Raw genomic sequence first — 17,860 nt, forward strand, 5'->3', positions numbered from 1 at the left:
TATCTCTCCCATGGAGACTATTTCAGCTCATCAGTTCTGTCGCTCTCCTGGTTGCTGTTCCTGCTCGGCTGCCGTCTGTACCTCACAGAGCCACCAGAGATTTTTTTAAAAACTTAAATCGGCTCTCATCACTCTCTTGTTTAAGCTCCTTAATGGCTTCCCACTATTCCTAGAATCAAATTCAGACTCTGCTGTGGCCTCTGAGGCCCTGTATAATCTGAGAATCCAGCCTCTTCCAACTTCATTCTTCATTTTCCCTCTCAGTCACTGTGCTCTGGCCACACTGGCCTTTTTTTCTCAAACGCTCCAGGCCAGTCTTTCACTTTTGCTGTTTCCTCTGCCTGAGACACTGTTTTCCCACATCATTGTCTGCTTAACCTTACCTTATTCAAAGTCTGGCTCAGACATCACCTCCTGAAACAAGCCTTTCTTGATTATGCCATCTAATGGAGCTTTCTCTTTGCTACCAAGTCACTTCCTAATGCATCCCATATTTTGTGTCTTTATAACACTGATTACCCTGGAGCTCTCTTATTCGTCAGCATTTATATTTGTCTGCAGTCCGTCTTTCCAGCTAGAATTTGAGAGCCGGGATTTACTTTCTATCCTTTACTGCTGTCCACTGCAGCTCGCAGCACCTAGATAACAGCTAAATTCTAAATAATAGTATCTGTTCAGTGAATGACCTAAAGGTCAGAGTAAAACGAATCCCATGTGGTAGGTACCCGGACTGCAAGTCTTCCGAGCGGGGTGTTCGCTGGCTGCAGACATCGATGCTGCTACTTGGGAGGTGGCACTTTTTTTCTTGCTGAGTCTGAACCTGCAACTTAGTCTAAAGCAGTACAACATTTTGTAAAGCTAAATTGTGATCTTTTGCTTTTTGGATTCATAGGTCTTTCTGCAGACATTTGGAGACTATCTAGATAATGGTTCAAAAAGGAAAGCATTATCTAAACTTTTTTCCTGTCACTTCATACGTGCTATTTTGTCCTTAGGACCATTCTGAGTAATGAAAGAAAACATAAGGTGAATTTTTTTTACCTGATTGATATAGAGTCTACTCTGGGGGCACCTGGGTGGCTCAGTCAGTTAAGCATCTGACTCTTGATATTGGCTCAGGCCATGATCTCACAGACTGTGAGATTAAGCCCTGTGTCAGGCTCTTTGCTGACAGAGCAGAGCTTTGGGGGGATTTTCTCTCTCCCCCTCTCTCTGACCCTCCCCTGCTTGCTCTCTCTCTCTCAAAATAAATAAATAAACATTAAAAAGAAAAGAATCTACTCTGTGTCTCAGATATAAAGTATATGTAAAACTGACTAAGCTTCTGCTTAAGAATACTATGTCAGGAGGCACCTGGGTATCTCAGTCAGTTAAGCGTCCAAATCTTGATTTCGGCCCAGGTCCTGGTGTCATGGTTTGTAAGATTGAGCCCCACATCGGGCTCTGCCCTGACAGCATAGAGCCTGCTTGGGATTCTCTCCTTCTCTCTCTGCCCCACCCCCTGCCCGCCCCGCTTGCATGCACGCATGTGTTCTCTCCCTCAAAATAAATAAACTTTAAAAAAAAGAATACTGTGTTAGGTATGTGAGGCACTATGTCCTCTCCTGTGATGGGCATTTTTTTCTTCTTTGTCACATTTGATGTGTTAGATTGAAATAATCTGAGGTTTTGATTATATTAAATGATTAATATAAATCAACAATAATATCACTGATAATTACAAAACTTGGCTGATGGCCTCAGAAGTCAGAACGAACAGTTTAATTTTCATGCTGGAGGTAAAACATTTGAAACTGTGTTGTTTTCCATTTTTGTGAAATATACACTCAGGAGAGCTTTGTGTAATGATGGATCCAAGGGAAGCTGGTACTTTGTTGGGGGCATGCATTTTCTTTATCATCCTACATTCCTTTCTTTCTCTTCTCATCACAGATCATGACTAAAAAATAATACATAACAAAACAAAACAAACAGATGGTGACAAGTAAGCAGGGCAATGAAAACTCCAGCTCCTGATTAAATGGGAATTTCTGAATATTTGGTTCCCAGGTTTTCTCCTTGGAACCTTCTTTTTTATTATTATTATTTTTCTCAGATACTTGTTCTTAATGTGAGCCAGTTACCATTTTTGTAATCGATCCTAAGATTTTTCACTATTAATGGCAGAAAAGCATGGTGTTATTTCAAGCCAAACCTCCAAAGGAAAAGGAATGGGAATATGGCATTTTAACACACTGTCAATAGAAATGTGCAGTGGTACGATCTTTCCAGAAAGCAGGTTGGTAGTGCATATCAAGACATAACACGTGTATGTCATGCCCTCTCAGTGAGCAAAGATGTATGTTTGTGGCATTGTTTATAATAGGAAAATCTGGGAACAATGTGCTTGAATAAATTATAGTAGTGATGTTTAGTGTTTACATGCAAGAAGAACAGCTCCCAAAAGAGACTAGAAGTTTATTATCCAATGAAATATTAGACACTAAAAATGCTGGCTTGCTCTCTATTGCTGTGGGATAGAGGGTTCCAATTGTTTTAACTGCTTGTAAAATAACATTTCTTATGTACTCTACTTTGAGTGCTTTATTCAGTACTTTGTTTAGCACTTCATTTTATGTTTCTTTGGGAAGGGCTAGTTTTTTTTTCAGGGAATGTATAATTGAGTTAATCAATTTCATTTGTTTAACCATGCACACAAAACTTGGCCTGTGTGTGTGTGTGTGTGTGTGTGTGTGTGTGTGTATAAAACTTTAGAGAGATATAAATCTGTTTACTGTAGAACCAAAATACTACCCGTGATTATCTGGAAAGTGAGAGTTATCTATCCCCTCCTACTTTATGGAGTCAGAGGAAGAAAAAATATTATAGGGAAGGTAGTTTGAAAACTAAAGCATCACACAAAGATATTACCAATTATTAATACAAACTATATGCAAACTATATTAACTTTTGAATAACCTGAACATACCATTTCTCACCCATTTTTCACCTACAGAAAGTTAGTGAATCTGGAATTTTTATTTGGCTCGGCAATGAAGTGGGACAATACAGGTGACAATATATTGAAAAATTGAGGCATAAAGAGAGGAAGCAATTTATGAAGCAAGCTAGTAACAGAAATGGAATGAATGGTTGAGTCCATATTGCCAGTGCTTTCTCTGACTCTCTTTATATAAAACTATATTGTAATCATCACTCAGGTTGAGTATTTCAGCTCATCTACACTGAACATTTACTGTTTTAAAAGGATTTCTTGGGGCGCCTGGGTGGCTTATCGGTTAAGCGTCGGCTGGCTCAGGTCATGATCTCAGTTTGTGAGTTCAATCCCTGCATTGGCTCTGTGCTGACAGCTCAGAGCCTGGAGCCTGCTTCAGATACAGTGTCTTCCCCTCTCTCTGCCCCTCCCCCACTCATGGTCTGTCACTCTCTGTCTCTCAAAAATGAATAAACATTCAAAACAAAATTTAAAAAAAAATTAAAGAAGAGGGTTGCCTCAATGGCTCAGTCAGTTAAGCGTCCAACTTCAGCTCAGGTCATGATCTCAGGGTTCGTGAGTTTGAGCCCCGCATCGGGCTCTGTACTGACAATGCAGAGCCCGCTTGGGATTCTCTCTCACTGTCTCTCTGCCCCTGTCCTAGTCTCTCTCTCTCTCTCTCTCTCTGTCTCTCTGTCTCTCTGTCTCTCTCTCAAAATAAATAAATAAAATTTTTTAAATAAAAAAATAAAGAAGAGTTAATACCTATTCTTCTCAAACTATTCCAAAAAAAGAGAAGTGAAATTTTCAAATTAATTCTATGAGACCAGTGTTGCTATGATATCAAAACCAGAAAAAGACACCCCAAAAAAGAAAACTACAGGCCAGTAGCTCTGATGGACATAGGTGCAAAAGTCCTGAACAACATATTAGCAATTTGAATTCAACAATACAAAAAAAAAAAAAAAATCATTCCCGTGATCAAATGTTATTTATTCTGGGGATGCAAGAGTGGTTCAGTATTGACATTCAATCAGTGTGATACATCACATTAATAAGAGAAAGGTTAAAAACCATATGGTCATCTCATGAGATGCAGAAAATGTATTTGACAAAATACAACATCCACTCATGATAAAAAACTCTCAACAAAGTGGTTTTAGAGGGAACATACCTCAACATGATAAAGCCCATATATAAAAAACCCACAGCTAACGTTATACTGAGTGGGGAAAAACTGAGCGCTTTTTCTCTAAGATCAGGAAGAAGACAAGGATGTCCACTCTCGCTGCTTTTATTCAGCATAATTCTGGAAGTCTTAACCACAACACTCAGACAAGAAAAAGAAATAAAAGGCATCCAAATTGGTAAGGAAGAAGTATAAAACCGTTAATATTTACAGGTGACATGATACTATCTATAGAAACCCTAAATACTCCACCAAAAAACTATTAGAACTGATAGATGAATTCAGTAAAGTTGCAGGATACAAAATTAATATACAGAAATTTATTGCATTTCTGTGCACTAATAACAAAGTAGCAGAAAGAGAAATGAAGAAAACAGTTCCATTTACAATTGCACCAAAAAGAATAAAATACTTAGGAATAAACTTAAACCAAGGAGGTAAAAGACGTGTACTCTGAAAAGTATAAAACATTGATGAAAGAAACTGAAGAGGACACAAACAAATGGAAAGATATTCTATGCTCATGGATTAGAAGAATTAATTAATAATGTTAAAATATCCATACTGCCCAAAGCAATCTACAGATTCACTGTAATCCCTATCAAAATTCCAATAGCATTTTTTCACAAAATTAGAACCAATAACCCTAAAATTTCTGTAGCACCACAAAAGACCCCAAATCACCAAAGCAGTCTTGAGAAAGAAGAACACAGCTAGAGGTATCACAATCCCGGATTTCAAGATATACTACAAAGCTGTAGTAATCAGAATAGTATGGTACTGGCACAAAAATAGGTACATAGATCAATAGAATAAAGAGCCCAGAGATAAATCCACCTTTATATGGTCAATTAATCTATGACCATAGAGGCAAGAATATAAAATGGGGAAAATATAAAATGGGAAAAATGGTGCTGGGAAAATGGGACAGCTACATGCAAAAGAATGAAACTGGACTACTTTCTTTCACCCTTACACAAAAATAAACTCAAAATGGATTAAAGACCTAAATGTGAGACCTGAAACCAGAAAACTCTTAGAAGAACACATAGGCAGTAATCTCTTAGACATCACCTTAGCAACATATTTATGTATATGTCTTTTTAAGCAAGGAAAACAAAGAAAAAATAAACTACTGGGACTATGCCAGAATAAAAGTACTTTGCCCAGCAAAGGAAATCATCAACAAAACAAAAAGGCAGCCTATTGAATGTGAGAAGATATTTGCAAATGATGTGTGTGTTAAGGGGTTAATATCTAAAATACATAATGAAGTTATACAACTCAATACCAAAAAACTCAAACAATCCAATTAAAAAAAAAAAATGGTCACAGGACCCGAATAGACATTTTTCCAAAGAAGACATATAAGTGGCCAACAGACACATGAAAAGATGCTCAACATCACTCATCACCAGGGAAATGCAAATCAAAACCACAATGAGATATCCCCTCATACCTCTCAGAATGGCTAGTATCAACAAAAAGACAAGAAATAAGAAGTGTTGGTGGGAATGTGGAGAAAACAGAACACCCTGTGCACTATTGGTGGAAATGTACATTGCAGCCAGTGTGGAAAACAATGGGAGTTTCTCAAAAAATTAAAAATAGAAATATCATGTGATCCAGTAATTCCACTACTGGGTATTTACCCAAAGAAAACAAAAACATTCATTCAAAGAGATATATGCATCTCTATGTTAATTGCAGTATTATTTACAATAGCCAGAAGCAGCCCAAGTATCCATCCATAGATGAATGGATAAGGAAGAGGATGTATATATACAATGGAATATTACTCAGCCATAATAAAGAAAGAGATCTTGCCTTTTGCAACAACATGGATGCACCTACAGGGTATTACGCTAAGGGAAATAAGTCAGACTGAGAAAGAAAAATACCCTATGATTTCACTTATATGCGGAATCTAAAAAAAACAAAACAAACAGACTCTTAAATACGGAGAACAAACTGGTGGTTGCCAGAGGGGAGGTGAGTAGGGGGATGGGCAAATAGCTACAAGGCATCAGGAGGTACAAACTTCTAACTATAAAATAAGTCATGGAGATGAAATGGCATAGGGAATGTAGTCACTAATGTTGCAGTAACATCATATGGTAACAGATGGTGACTACAGTAATTTTGGTGAGCATTGCGTAATGTATAGAATTGTCAAACCAATATGTTGTACACCTGAAACTAACATAAATATTGTATAATAATTACGCTTTTAAAAACCCCACTGCTTTTTCCCTTGTCCCTTCCCTTTCCTCACTTGAACTTACGGTCCTCCTCTTACTCTCACTGGGGCAGTCTGTGTTGCTTTAATATTCCCTTGGAGTGATGATGCAATGGGATAGTAATTCTTCACCAGTTTTCAGGAAAAGCCTTCAGAAACATTCAGCCTAGTGACTGCTTCATTAGGAAGAAGTTATTCACAGGGTTTGACATGCTTTACCTAGGAAATATTCATTCGTTTAGGTTTTTTGAGTATTGTTTTGAAAAAGCATAGGTTTGGTCTCTCCTGCCCAAAGAATGGAAACATTATGCTATGTGAAATAAGCCAGACACAAAAGACAAATACTATGTTGATTCCACTAATATGACTTACCTAGAATGGGCAAATTCATAGAGACAGAAAGTAGAATCAAGAGGCTGGGGAGTTAGTGCTTAATGCATGCAGAGTTTCTGTTTGGGATGATGAATAAGTTCCGCAAATAATACAGCATTCTGAATGTACTTAATGCCCCTGAATTGTACATATTTAAATGATAAATTTTGTTATGTATATTTTATGACAAAAAGGATTATTTTAGTAAAGTGGTCTTTAAACTTGACCACATAGTGGAATCATCCAGAGAACTTATAATCCTACTACCTAGGCCATACTCCAGACCAATTAAATCAGAATCTTTGGGGGTGAGATCCAGGCATGTATAGTGTTTAAAGGCGATTCCACTGTGCAGCCAACGTTGAGAACCACTGTTGTAGATAATTTGCAAACTGCTTCTCCTTCCTGTAATGTCAAAACCTATATGCAGAGTAGGCTTTTCCTACTAAATTATCAAAAAATGTTTATGTATACGATGCCACTACACATTTGGTAAATGTTAGGTAGGCAGGATGAAATTAAGAGAATGACAAAATTATTGGTAGCAAAAATATTGAATTTTGGGGGCACCTGGGTAGCTCAGTCGGTTAAGCGTTTGACTTTGGCTCAGGTCATGATCTCGTGGTTCATGGGTTCGAGCCCCGTGTTGGGCTCTGTGCTGACAGCTCAGCCTGGAGCCTGCTTCAGATTCTCTGTCTCCCTCTTTCTCTGTTCCTCCCCTGTTCTCACTCTGACTCTATCTCAAAAGATAAATAAACATTACCAAAAAAATACATATCTAGATAGATACATCGAATTCTTAAGTAGAACATAGCATATTTTGAGTAGAGTAAAAGAATAGTGGTATAATTAGGAATACTAATAAAAGGGAGTAGGCATATAAATTCCATATGCAGGATACAACTAGACTAGCGAAAAATATTTGCAAATTATATGGCAAAGTATTAATATCCAGAACAGATTAATATTTCCTTCAGATTAATAAGAAAGAGATGATTTGAAAAATAAGCAAAGCATCCTAAACAGTTCACAAAAGAAAAGATAATCAGTGAACGTATGAAAAGATTCTCAACCTCACTAGTAATGAAAATTAAAATGATTACCATTTCCCCCACATTCGACGAGTCAAAATAAGAAAGCTCGGTAATAAATGTGAAGGATGGTGTGAAAAAATGGGTATTGTTGTGTACTGTTGATGAGAGCGGGATTGGCCAACTTTTTGGAGGACAGTTTGGCAGTGTCTATTAAAATGTTAAATGCATGTACCATCTAAGTAGCAATTTCACTTTGCTACTAGAGAAATACACATGTGCACAAAGAAACATTTTACAAGGCCCGTAAATAACCTAAATGTTCATCAGCAGGAGAATGGTTAAATAAAAGGGCAAAGTGTGTATCGTGGACGCTAGGCAACTACTTTTTAACAATGAGATTATTCTAGTTGCACTGCCATGAGAAGATCTCTGTGACAGCATGTTGAGGGGGAAAAGTGAGTTGTAGTAAACTATGTACAATATGGTACTGTTTGTGTTTTATTTCATCACATAAAACTGTGCTCTTCCATCATATATTCATGTAAATGTATAGGTTGGCCTATAAGGAAGGATGTTCTGCTTCTGACAGGTGACTGGATTGGGGAAGGTGGATGGAAAAAAGGACTGTTATTTCAGTGTTTTTGTACAAAAGAGTACAGCTGGGATGAGGTAGCAGAAACGGACCAATCTGAGACTCTTTCAAAGAGAAGGTAGAATTTTAAGAGCATTTTGATGAATGTGAGGGAGACAGTTTGGTAGGTTGATGGGATGTGGAGACAGAGCAGAAGGGTTGGCCTGAGAGAAGAGTCTTGAAATGAGTGTCTTCATTGACTTGTATTCTCTGAACTTCTTCTTCCTTCCAACTTGTTCTTCCCCTGTTTCTATGGGACTGTGTTTTATGGAGAAATGAGATTAAAAGAAGCTACTGTTTCTGCTGGTGCTACTAGGGAATAGGGATATAGGACTGGCGTTTCTAACAAGGAAAGCCACTTCCGCTGTCTCTGTGAACAGAGGTCAGTGGTACAAATAATTCCAGATAGTGAGCAAAAAAATCTTTGCTTTTGCTTTCTAATGCCCTTTAAATATCCATTTGAATATAATTGAGTCTGTCAACCTGGAGGGTCATGATTTTAAATTAAAATAATGAAGCCGCAGTCTGAAAATTCTCCCGTTTTCCTTCTCTGCCACATCCCTGTTTTCTTATAAGCTGTAGAAGACATCACCTGCCAACACGGTTGGATTTCAGCAGCCATATCTCGAAATTTATTATGTATACTCTTTTCCGTAGAGGGGGAGTTGGCAAACATTTTAATTTGCGAGGTCTTTTCTTGGTGACTGAATCAAAGTAAACACCAGGAGCCTCAAAAATCCTAGACTCAGGTACAAGCTGAGCAAAGAGTAGACGGGCATTTGGGAATGTGTAAGGGTAATGTGTTGCTGGACGGCAGATTTATAAGTGGAAAATTTCTAACATAGTAAAGATTATTATTTCATTTTGGATAGATTAAACTTTTTAGAATTTTAGAGAATCTTTTTAAAAACCCTCTGCGGTTTCCACATAATCTTTACTTTTGACTGCCACTGGCAGGAATTTGGTATGTTTTTTCTTTGCTGAATGTGCCCTGGAAGGAGCGGTACTGTCCACTCTTTGCTGGTTTGGGGTGGGTTCACTGACCAAGCTAGGCACTTTAAGTCCATTTAGAACCCTGAATCAGAATGGGAGGCTGGGAAAGCTTGTCCAATTAAAGGACAGCCTGGGAGGGTAGGCTTTACCTTTGCTGAGCCTATTGATTGTCTCCCCTGGGGATTAAAGACAAACCTTCCTTAACAAGCACATTGAGTAGCTTGGGTTTCCAAAACTCTCCAGGACCAGTAATTAATCCAACTGGTAATGAGAACACAGTGCTGAATTCTGGAAAGAAATCATTTAACTCTTTCTGTACTGAACAGTTCATTTTCTCTTATTGATAGTCCCTTTCGCCTTAGCACTGTTTATTTGGGACATTATAAAAACAGCCTGATGGGGGCGCCTGGGTGTCTTAGTTAGGAGTCAGACTCGATTTCAGCGCAAGTCATGGTCTCATGGTTCATGAGTTCTAGCCCTGCATTGGGCTCTGTGCTGACAGGGCAGAGCCCGCTAGGCATTCTCTCTCTCCCCCTCCCTCTCTGCCGCTGCCCCAAGTGTGTGTGCTCTCTCTGTCAAAATAAATAAACTTTAAAAAAAGTCTGATGGAAAATTGCCTTTTTCAGTGAAGTCACATTATTTCTGTACATTTAAAAGCAAAGAACAGTCTTCATCCCCCAAATGTACAGACTTGACAAGTGAACTTTTACTGTACAAAGTGCTTTTTACCTCTTGTTTTGATATGTGGGCAAATTTATACAGTTGGTAATTAATAAAAATCTAAAATCTGCCTCTGAATCAGAATTTGTACACCAGCAGTTAAATTGCACTCTGGTCCCATTTTTTAACTTTTAATGGAAGTCTTGGCCTGTGGGCGTAACCATCCCCTCCCCTCCCCCCTCTCCCCCCCCCCCCCCCCCCCCCCACTCCACCGTGTTGCTTGTTTCTCCTACTCTCTTCTTCCCAGGGCTTTGAAACATTTCCTATCCAGGTTTCTGACACATAGAACATCTTTGACAGGCTTCCTAGGTCTTGTTCTCTCTTTCTTCTAATTATGGTTACACTGAGTCCCATTTTCTAATAATTTCCATTAGTAATCTGCTTGTACACTTTAAAAAAAATGCTCAGGGTTGCCTGGGTGACTCTGTCAGGTAAGCGTCTGACTTCAGCTCAGATCATGATCTCATGGTTTGTGAGTTCGAGCCCCACGTCAGGCTCTGTGCTGACAGCTCAGAGCCTGGAGACTGTTTCAGATTCTGTTTCTCCCTCTCTCTCTGGCCCTCCCTGGCTCGTGCTCTGTCTTTCAAAAATAAATAAACATTAAAAAAGGAAAAAAAATTTTTTAAATGCTTGAAGATCCCGCAGAACAAATCACCTGCACTATCTATGTATTGGGGCATGTGAGTAATAACTCCCTTCCTGAAGGCATGGAATTGGTCTAGATGGTCGCTTTTTGATTCTAGCATTCTTTATTTCTCCTCTTCAACCATATTTACACAGATACTTACAAACTCATTCTTCTGCCTCTTCTGCATTTTTTCACCATACCCACCTTGAAGAACTAAGGATAAATATCTTTCCGTACATCACTGTGTTTAGTATTAGAAAACCATTATAGAACATTGGTTTTTTTCATTGAATTTGGAGAGGCGGGTGCCTGGGTGGTTCAGTCGGTTGGATGTCTGACTCTTGGTTTTGGCTCAGGTAGTGAGCTCACTGTTTGTGGGTTCAACGCCCACGTCGTGCTCTGTGCTGACAATGAGCCTGTTGGGATCCTTTCTCTCCCAAGGCTCTATCTCTCTCTCATATTAAATAAATAAACTTAAAAAAAAAAAAAAGAGGGCTGATGACTGAAGTAATAATAGTAAAACTGCTATTCATTCAATGCAGCTATGTATATATACCCACTATGTGATCCTTTGAATTGACCCTATATGCTTGCCATTATCATTACTGCTTTGCAGTTGAGGGAATTAAGATTCAGAGAGCGAGCTAGTGTTCCGAGCCAACTCTCTGAGTCTAGAGCTTGTGTTCTTATTGAGTGATTGAGAACAAACTGACTCAAGAAGTAGTCAAGATCTATTTCACAAAGAATGTGGGATTTGCTGGGCAATAGGGAACAAGTGTCGGCTTGAAGCTTGAGCTTGAGAAGGTGCTCCCACGGGGGAACAAATCCGAAGGCATAGAAGCAGAAATGAGTTCAGTTTATAAGACAGTGCAGAGACTCACCTAATGAGGACCAAGGCTGCTTGTTGGCAATTAGCGGAAACTGAGTGTGGTGGGAGGCCAGGCTGTGGCAGGTGGCAAAGCTGGACAGAGGAGTCCAGTTGAGTTGCTAGTAGTGAGAAGCCATTTGAAAGTTTTTGAGCACTGGAGCTGCGCAGCATTTAGGGAAACCCGTCTGTTAAGGATACATGGGATGGGAAGAGGGGAGAATGTGGAATTACACAAGAAGGTCATCTGGAAGGATGCACTAGCCTTGGGCTGGGAAGTCGGGACAAAGGTGGGACTAGAGAAGAAGTGATGGAGAGCCCAGGCACTTCAAAGAAGAAAGAGCTGAACCTGCACGGAGTAGCTAGATGGGTTTGAAGGAAAGAGGTAAAGCTGAGCGAGATTTTGAGCTTGGCTGTCTAGGGAAAGAAGGTGGGGTTCTCCTGGCCAAGAGTAAGACTTCAAGACGATAGGTGGTTGGAGAGAGGGCAGAGGAGGCTTTGAAGCGAGTAGGCTGGTGCTCTGCCCCCACTTCCCATAACCTATGAGTCCTTGAAACCCAGTGGAAAGCCTGATACGAGAGAGCCAAAATGCAAGACAGCCATGTGCCAGGGTGACCCAGGACTGGGGAGTGTGGGAGACTGTGGTGCGAATGGGTGGGGCGTCAGAAGCTGGAAGTCAGAATTAGAGAACGCGTGAGGTTCCAGGCGGGATTTGAGCAGACTCTGACAGCGAGTTCTTTCTGAACACTGTCGTCTTTTGTTAATTTAAAGGTATTTAGCCTTCTTATTTCATTAATCTCCAGCCTCTGCTAGGTACAGATATAAAGAACTCTCCTTTTGGAGAATGTTCGTTCATGGGATTAGAAGAAAAGAGACGGACGAAAGCCCTTTTTTTTATATGAGGAAACGCAAATATTGTGTGTGAGGATTAAGCCTTTTCCTTCTCTGTGTGTCTGAGGCTAGAAAAAGACACACTCCCAGGAAACTAAGATAAAGGGAAAAATGACTTTGAGATGCACTTTCTTAAAATAACTGAAGAGATGACCTCATGAGCCAGCTGATAGCCTGGGTTTGCAAACGGATACATTTCTATTAGCCTGCTGCTTGATGTCGCAGAGCCAAATATATATGGAGTGTATTATATCATATCCTGTAGGCAGGAGACTGTCTGGGAGAGGCGGACTCGGGGAGGTGAAGTGGCAGGCTGGGCACAAGGATTGACCATGTAAATATCGTCAACCAGAGCTCTGTTTATTAGGGAAGCATGATTCCCTATTATTATATGATATGATAATTATATAAGAATTGGTATCATCTTCTGGTAAAATATTATTCAAATAAGAACACCTGATATTTAAATAGGCTCTTCAGTATAAAAGTGGTGTTGCACTCATTCTCTCATTAATACTTAAGTATTTCCATTTCTGTTCCCCACCCCCCCCCCCTTCTCTCTCTTTTACACCTGCAAGCCCATGTCCTTGGGCCTGACTCATTGCCGAAATTGTCTTATCCTTTTGGTCTTTAGGTATAGAGGCAGTGTGAGTGTGTCCTTAGTTGAAGGATGCTGCTTATCTCTGAAGTGTTGCAGGGGTTAAAAGGAAAGCAGTAGGTCTGGGGAGGGATGTTATAATTTGATTAATTGCTTCTCTTGCCAAAAATCATTGTAGACAATTAAGAATGTTCACAAAGTAGGCTCCCCTTCTCCTCCAACATATACTCAATATGGTTACTGTGCCAGGAGATAAAGAATGGCCGTTGTCTCTGGTTTAACACCTGCTTGGTCTGGATTCAGTTTGTAAAATAAATCTGCATGAAGTCCATAATGTGTTTAAGATGACATATGCTTGACTCTATTTGTATGTCAGACTCACAGACATTGGCCTAGCATACTAGAAATTTTCAGGAAAAGCTTTAGGGTCATTTTCCCTTTTTAAGTAGAGCCTATTTATTTTCCTGTTTGTAAACAACCAGCTTCCTGAATTCTCTTGCTGTGTATGGTAGTTTTTCATTTGATTCTCTGGGGTTTTCCAGACGCACAGTCATATCACCTACAAATAATGATGCTCCTCACCTCTTATTTCCCTTATCTAATTGCCAGGTTCCTAACTCCAGAACAATACTGAAAACATGTTGACTTTGTTAGACACCTTGAATGCATGGAAAACTGTAGAAGGGAAATGAGGGAAATATCATCAGTAGTATCTTAGGGAGAAATCAAACTTGAGGGCAGGTATTCATCTTCTAAGGACAAGTAGGGGCTGTGAAATACAGCTTAATGTATACTTTACCAACACACACACACACACACACACACACACACACACACGTGTATAATTCTCAGTCACCCATGGAGCTGTGGTAACCTGTGGAAAACAATGGGTTCTCATCATTCACATCTTGGAATTCTCTGGGACCCTCCAGGAAAGCTCTCTGTTTTATTATCTTAGAATTTGGTGAAAGATACAAAGACATCCCAGATGTCTTTCTTGACTGCTGATGACCACATTCTTGTCTTCTAGGCCCAGCTTCGGGCATTTATTCCAGAGATGCTCAAGTACTCCACAGGTCGGGGAAAACCAGGCTGGGGCAAAGAAAGCTGCAAGCCCATCTGGTGGCCTGAAGATATCCCGTGGGCAAACGTCCGGAGCGACGTCCGCACAGAAGAGCAAAAGCAGAGGGTGAGGGTTTCTCAGACCTGAGTAGCCTGTTGTTTTTCCATTCTGAATCAACTATGCTAAAAAGCCTAAAAACATGTGTGTGATAGTTGAACCTATCTCCCAAAAGAAGTTTGATATTCTCTGATTTGCAGCCTTTCCCATTCATCACATCATCACTGTAGACGTGGGATGGGTCCCTGAATTTACACTTCCTTCTGCCTAGTTGCCTTTTGGAGCAGTTTTTATATTATGAGATGATTGGAAAAAAAAGGAAGAAACTTCAGGAAAAAGCATTAATTACTTCAAAGACTTAGAAATGTCCTTATTCCTGGTTAGCAAGAACCACCGTTGAAAAATATAAATAATAGAATTAGATGTGAAGTTGGTAGAGGCTGCTGATAACGACACTTTTTAAAAAGGTGGACTCAGCTAATTTTCATCCCTTGCCTTTTCCGCATATTTGTTTCTTAGCTTGGAAGTTTATTGGGAATCTTAACATAAAGTTCTTGGCAAAAGAGTAAGCTTCTTTTGTGAGAAGTTTAAGAGTTGGCCTCAGGTTAGGATGGCGTATAAAACCCAAAACCTAAACCAGACTTTGCTCAGGAAGGAAACCGGTGGGAGATCTGTGGCGTTTAGCGCCGAGTTTCTTTGTGCCACAATCGGCCTAAGGGAGCTCACTCTGTATAGGTTTGATTTGGTCTGTTACATAAGCAGCTGCTTATTCCGTAGTGGGACTGAATGACCAACATTCTGTGTGACTTTTTAAATGTGCTTTTCTGGTCTTTTGGTGACAGGTTTCATGGACCCAGGCACTACGGACCATAGTTAAAAACTGTTATAAACAGCATGGGCGGGAGGACCTTTTGTATGCTTTTGAAGATCAGCAAACACAAACACAGGCCACAACCACACACAGTATAGCCCATCTTGTACCATCACAGACCGTAGTCCAGACCTTTAGTAACCCTGACGGCACTGTCTCACTTATCCAGGTGAGTAAAACTATGGTTACGAAACTGTGGTTTCTGAGCTGGACCCGTGGGCACCTCACCTCAGACTGGAGAAAGTTTGCTTCATGTAAAAACCCTTATGCAACTTTTTAAAGCGCCTCAAGATCTATCTGAAATTTATTTTTAAAAAATATTTTAAATTGTTCCCAATTCGTTAACTACAGAGCTATAAGATAGCTTTTCTGGACATTTCTCGAACAAAGCACTATAAAAATGGCATCTTTTTTATGCTTTCATTCTGTCAGGGGCTAGGAGCTATTCCTTCTAAATTACCTCTTCTGAGGTAAAACGCGATTTGTTAGTAGATAGGGAATGTCTAAAATTCAGATTGGGATAAGAGTAGAAAGTTGGTTGACTGATACCGGGCACCGGTGGCGAAACATGATAGCTTCTAATATTGATTTATTTGGTTGAAATAAAATTCTGGAACTCCTGTAAGTGTCTGGGACGACTTTAGAAACTCATTTCACGTTACGAAGCATATTAACCAGTACCTGTGCTGAATTGTGGATTAAATGAATCTTGACTTCTGAGTAAAGGAAAAGGTAGAAGAATCCATCCACTGACACGTCTCACTTTCCATATTTTTCTTTAGGTTGGTACAGGGGCAACAGTAGCCACATTGGCTGATGCTTCAGAATTGCCAACCACAGTCACTGTTGCCCAAGTGAATTATTCTGCTGTGGCTGATGGAGAGGTAAGAAAGAGGAGTTGTTCTGCAGCCGCTTAAATACTTAAATGTGTAGGTGAGGGAGTAGTTAGGGTCCAGAAGACAACGACACCAGGCAGCTTACACATCTGTAGCATAAACCTTTTGAAACATCAGACCGTGACAGTTTTGCAGAGTATCTCATGCTGTGTATGTGAATTATAATAATTGAAAGTCCTAGATCTTTATGATTTAGACCAGTCAGAAACTTACAACTTTACGTTTGCAACATAGCATTTTTGTATAACACATAGCAAAAAGAGATTATCTGTGTCATACTTTTATGCTGCGAATCCCAAAGAATTTGATCGTTGGGCTTAATTTTTTAACAATTGGATCGTTAAAACTAGAGCTGACCAAAGAGTTCTTTGAAGGGATAAATATGTTTGTAAATCAGTAGTCATCAGTTATTACATTTTAAATATGCCTTTGAAAAGACCTTATGAGAAAATACTCCTCTACCAAAATCAAGGTAACCATGGGATGTTAACCTAAAGGTAGCTACCTTTAACTGAGCACTTGATAAACCAAGTGCTCAACCCTCTATTAACAATAGGTTCTGTTATCATCTTCACTTTATAGATGAGAAAACGGAAACATGTAGAGGTTAGGTGACTTGCCCAAAGTCACAGGATAAGTGTCGGAGCTGTGTAACACGTTTAGAAACTGCTGTCTAGGCTCTGAGCTCTGAGCCATCAGTGAAGGTCAGGAAAGGGTTCGTTAAGGCACTGCAGGCTTTTCCCCTAAAGGTACCACCCTGGTACCTGGTACCTGGTACCTTCACCACTTCCCTGAAGTGGGAAAAACAGCGAACAAATGTCAAAGAGCAGTGTTAGAAATAAAGCTAAAGGTACCCTTGTTCAAAACCATGGCGCATTTCCACTCAGAACACCACAAAGCCATTTTCACTTGTGCAACTCAGGAAAGGGAGAGAACCGATAAAAGTCTCATGGCTAGGGGGATGAAGAGAAACAACCGGGCTACCCGGTCAGCCAGCATGAAGTGAGCCCCTGCCATAACGCAATGATGTGTTAGATGCGCGGAGTTGATTTACACAGGAACCCTGCTCCTCAAGAAGCTCCTGTCTGGAGGGGGAGAGAAATGTCTGCAGAAATGAACCATGGTCCATGCTGTAGGACATGCTGCACAGTGGTCTATGCCTTCAGGAGAGATTGTTTCCAGCTAGGGAGTCTGAGGTTTGGGGGCAGGAGCCAGCGTTTGGTTTTGCAGTATAGAAAGGTAACAGTCAAGAGGATATTTACTTTTAGAAGCATATAAACATCATGTAAGAGTATGGAATAGCTGAGGGAAAAACTCGTCAGTCCCCAAACACTAAAACTGGAGGGCTCTCCTTGACGTGTGAAAGAGAGAGAAAAGACAGTGGTGGGTGCGTTTACTGAATTTGTTAACTCTTTGACTTATTCAAAGTTATCAACCATATCTCCTCCCTACTGGATGTTTCGTGATACTATTTAAAGAAAGTGACTTTGTGTTTCTTAAACACTTCTCTAGGGACTAATTCTCTGGAGCCCATTTTACTAAATAACTTCACATATATGGTGGTAATTAACACATTCAGAAGTTCACGGAAAAATATGAAGAATAAAAAAAAAAATCTCAGTTACTTACCTAGGGCTTTTTCAGCACACTAACATTATTTATAAGTCATCTGTTGTAGAAGTGGGTGGATGACAGAAATAGCCTGCTGGTACACACCCAAATTCAGTCAGATTAAAAAAAAAAAAAAAAAGTAACTCCTCCCACACTTCCAATGAAACAAAACAAAGAGGAGAAGGACAGGTTATCTCAGAAAGTGACAAAATGTTTTCCATTTTATAG

At 39.8% G+C, this 17,860-nt stretch overlaps 1 protein-coding gene across 6 annotated transcripts in view; it reads left to right on the forward strand.

Moving 5' to 3' along the window:
• NRF1 (nuclear respiratory factor 1) overlaps positions 1-17,860 on the forward strand; it is a 144,016-nt gene that overhangs the window by 82,039 nt on the left and 44,117 nt on the right. For all 6 annotated transcript variants that reach the window (XR_006212616.1, XM_042972093.1, XM_042972104.1 and 3 more), the window contains exons 6-8: positions 14,165-14,323; positions 15,097-15,294; positions 15,908-16,009. Coding sequence is in view for 5 of the 6 variants with exons in the window: in XM_042972093.1 (XP_042828027.1) it covers positions 14,165-14,323; positions 15,097-15,294; positions 15,908-16,009 (459 nt within the window). In the remaining variant the exon portion in view is untranslated. The remainder of the gene's footprint in view (positions 1-14,164; positions 14,324-15,096; positions 15,295-15,907; positions 16,010-17,860) is intronic.

The sequence above is a fragment of the Panthera tigris genome, chromosome A2, assembly GCF_018350195.1.
Source record: "Panthera tigris isolate Pti1 chromosome A2, P.tigris_Pti1_mat1.1, whole genome shotgun sequence".
Taxonomy (NCBI): domain Eukaryota; kingdom Metazoa; phylum Chordata; class Mammalia; order Carnivora; family Felidae; genus Panthera; species Panthera tigris.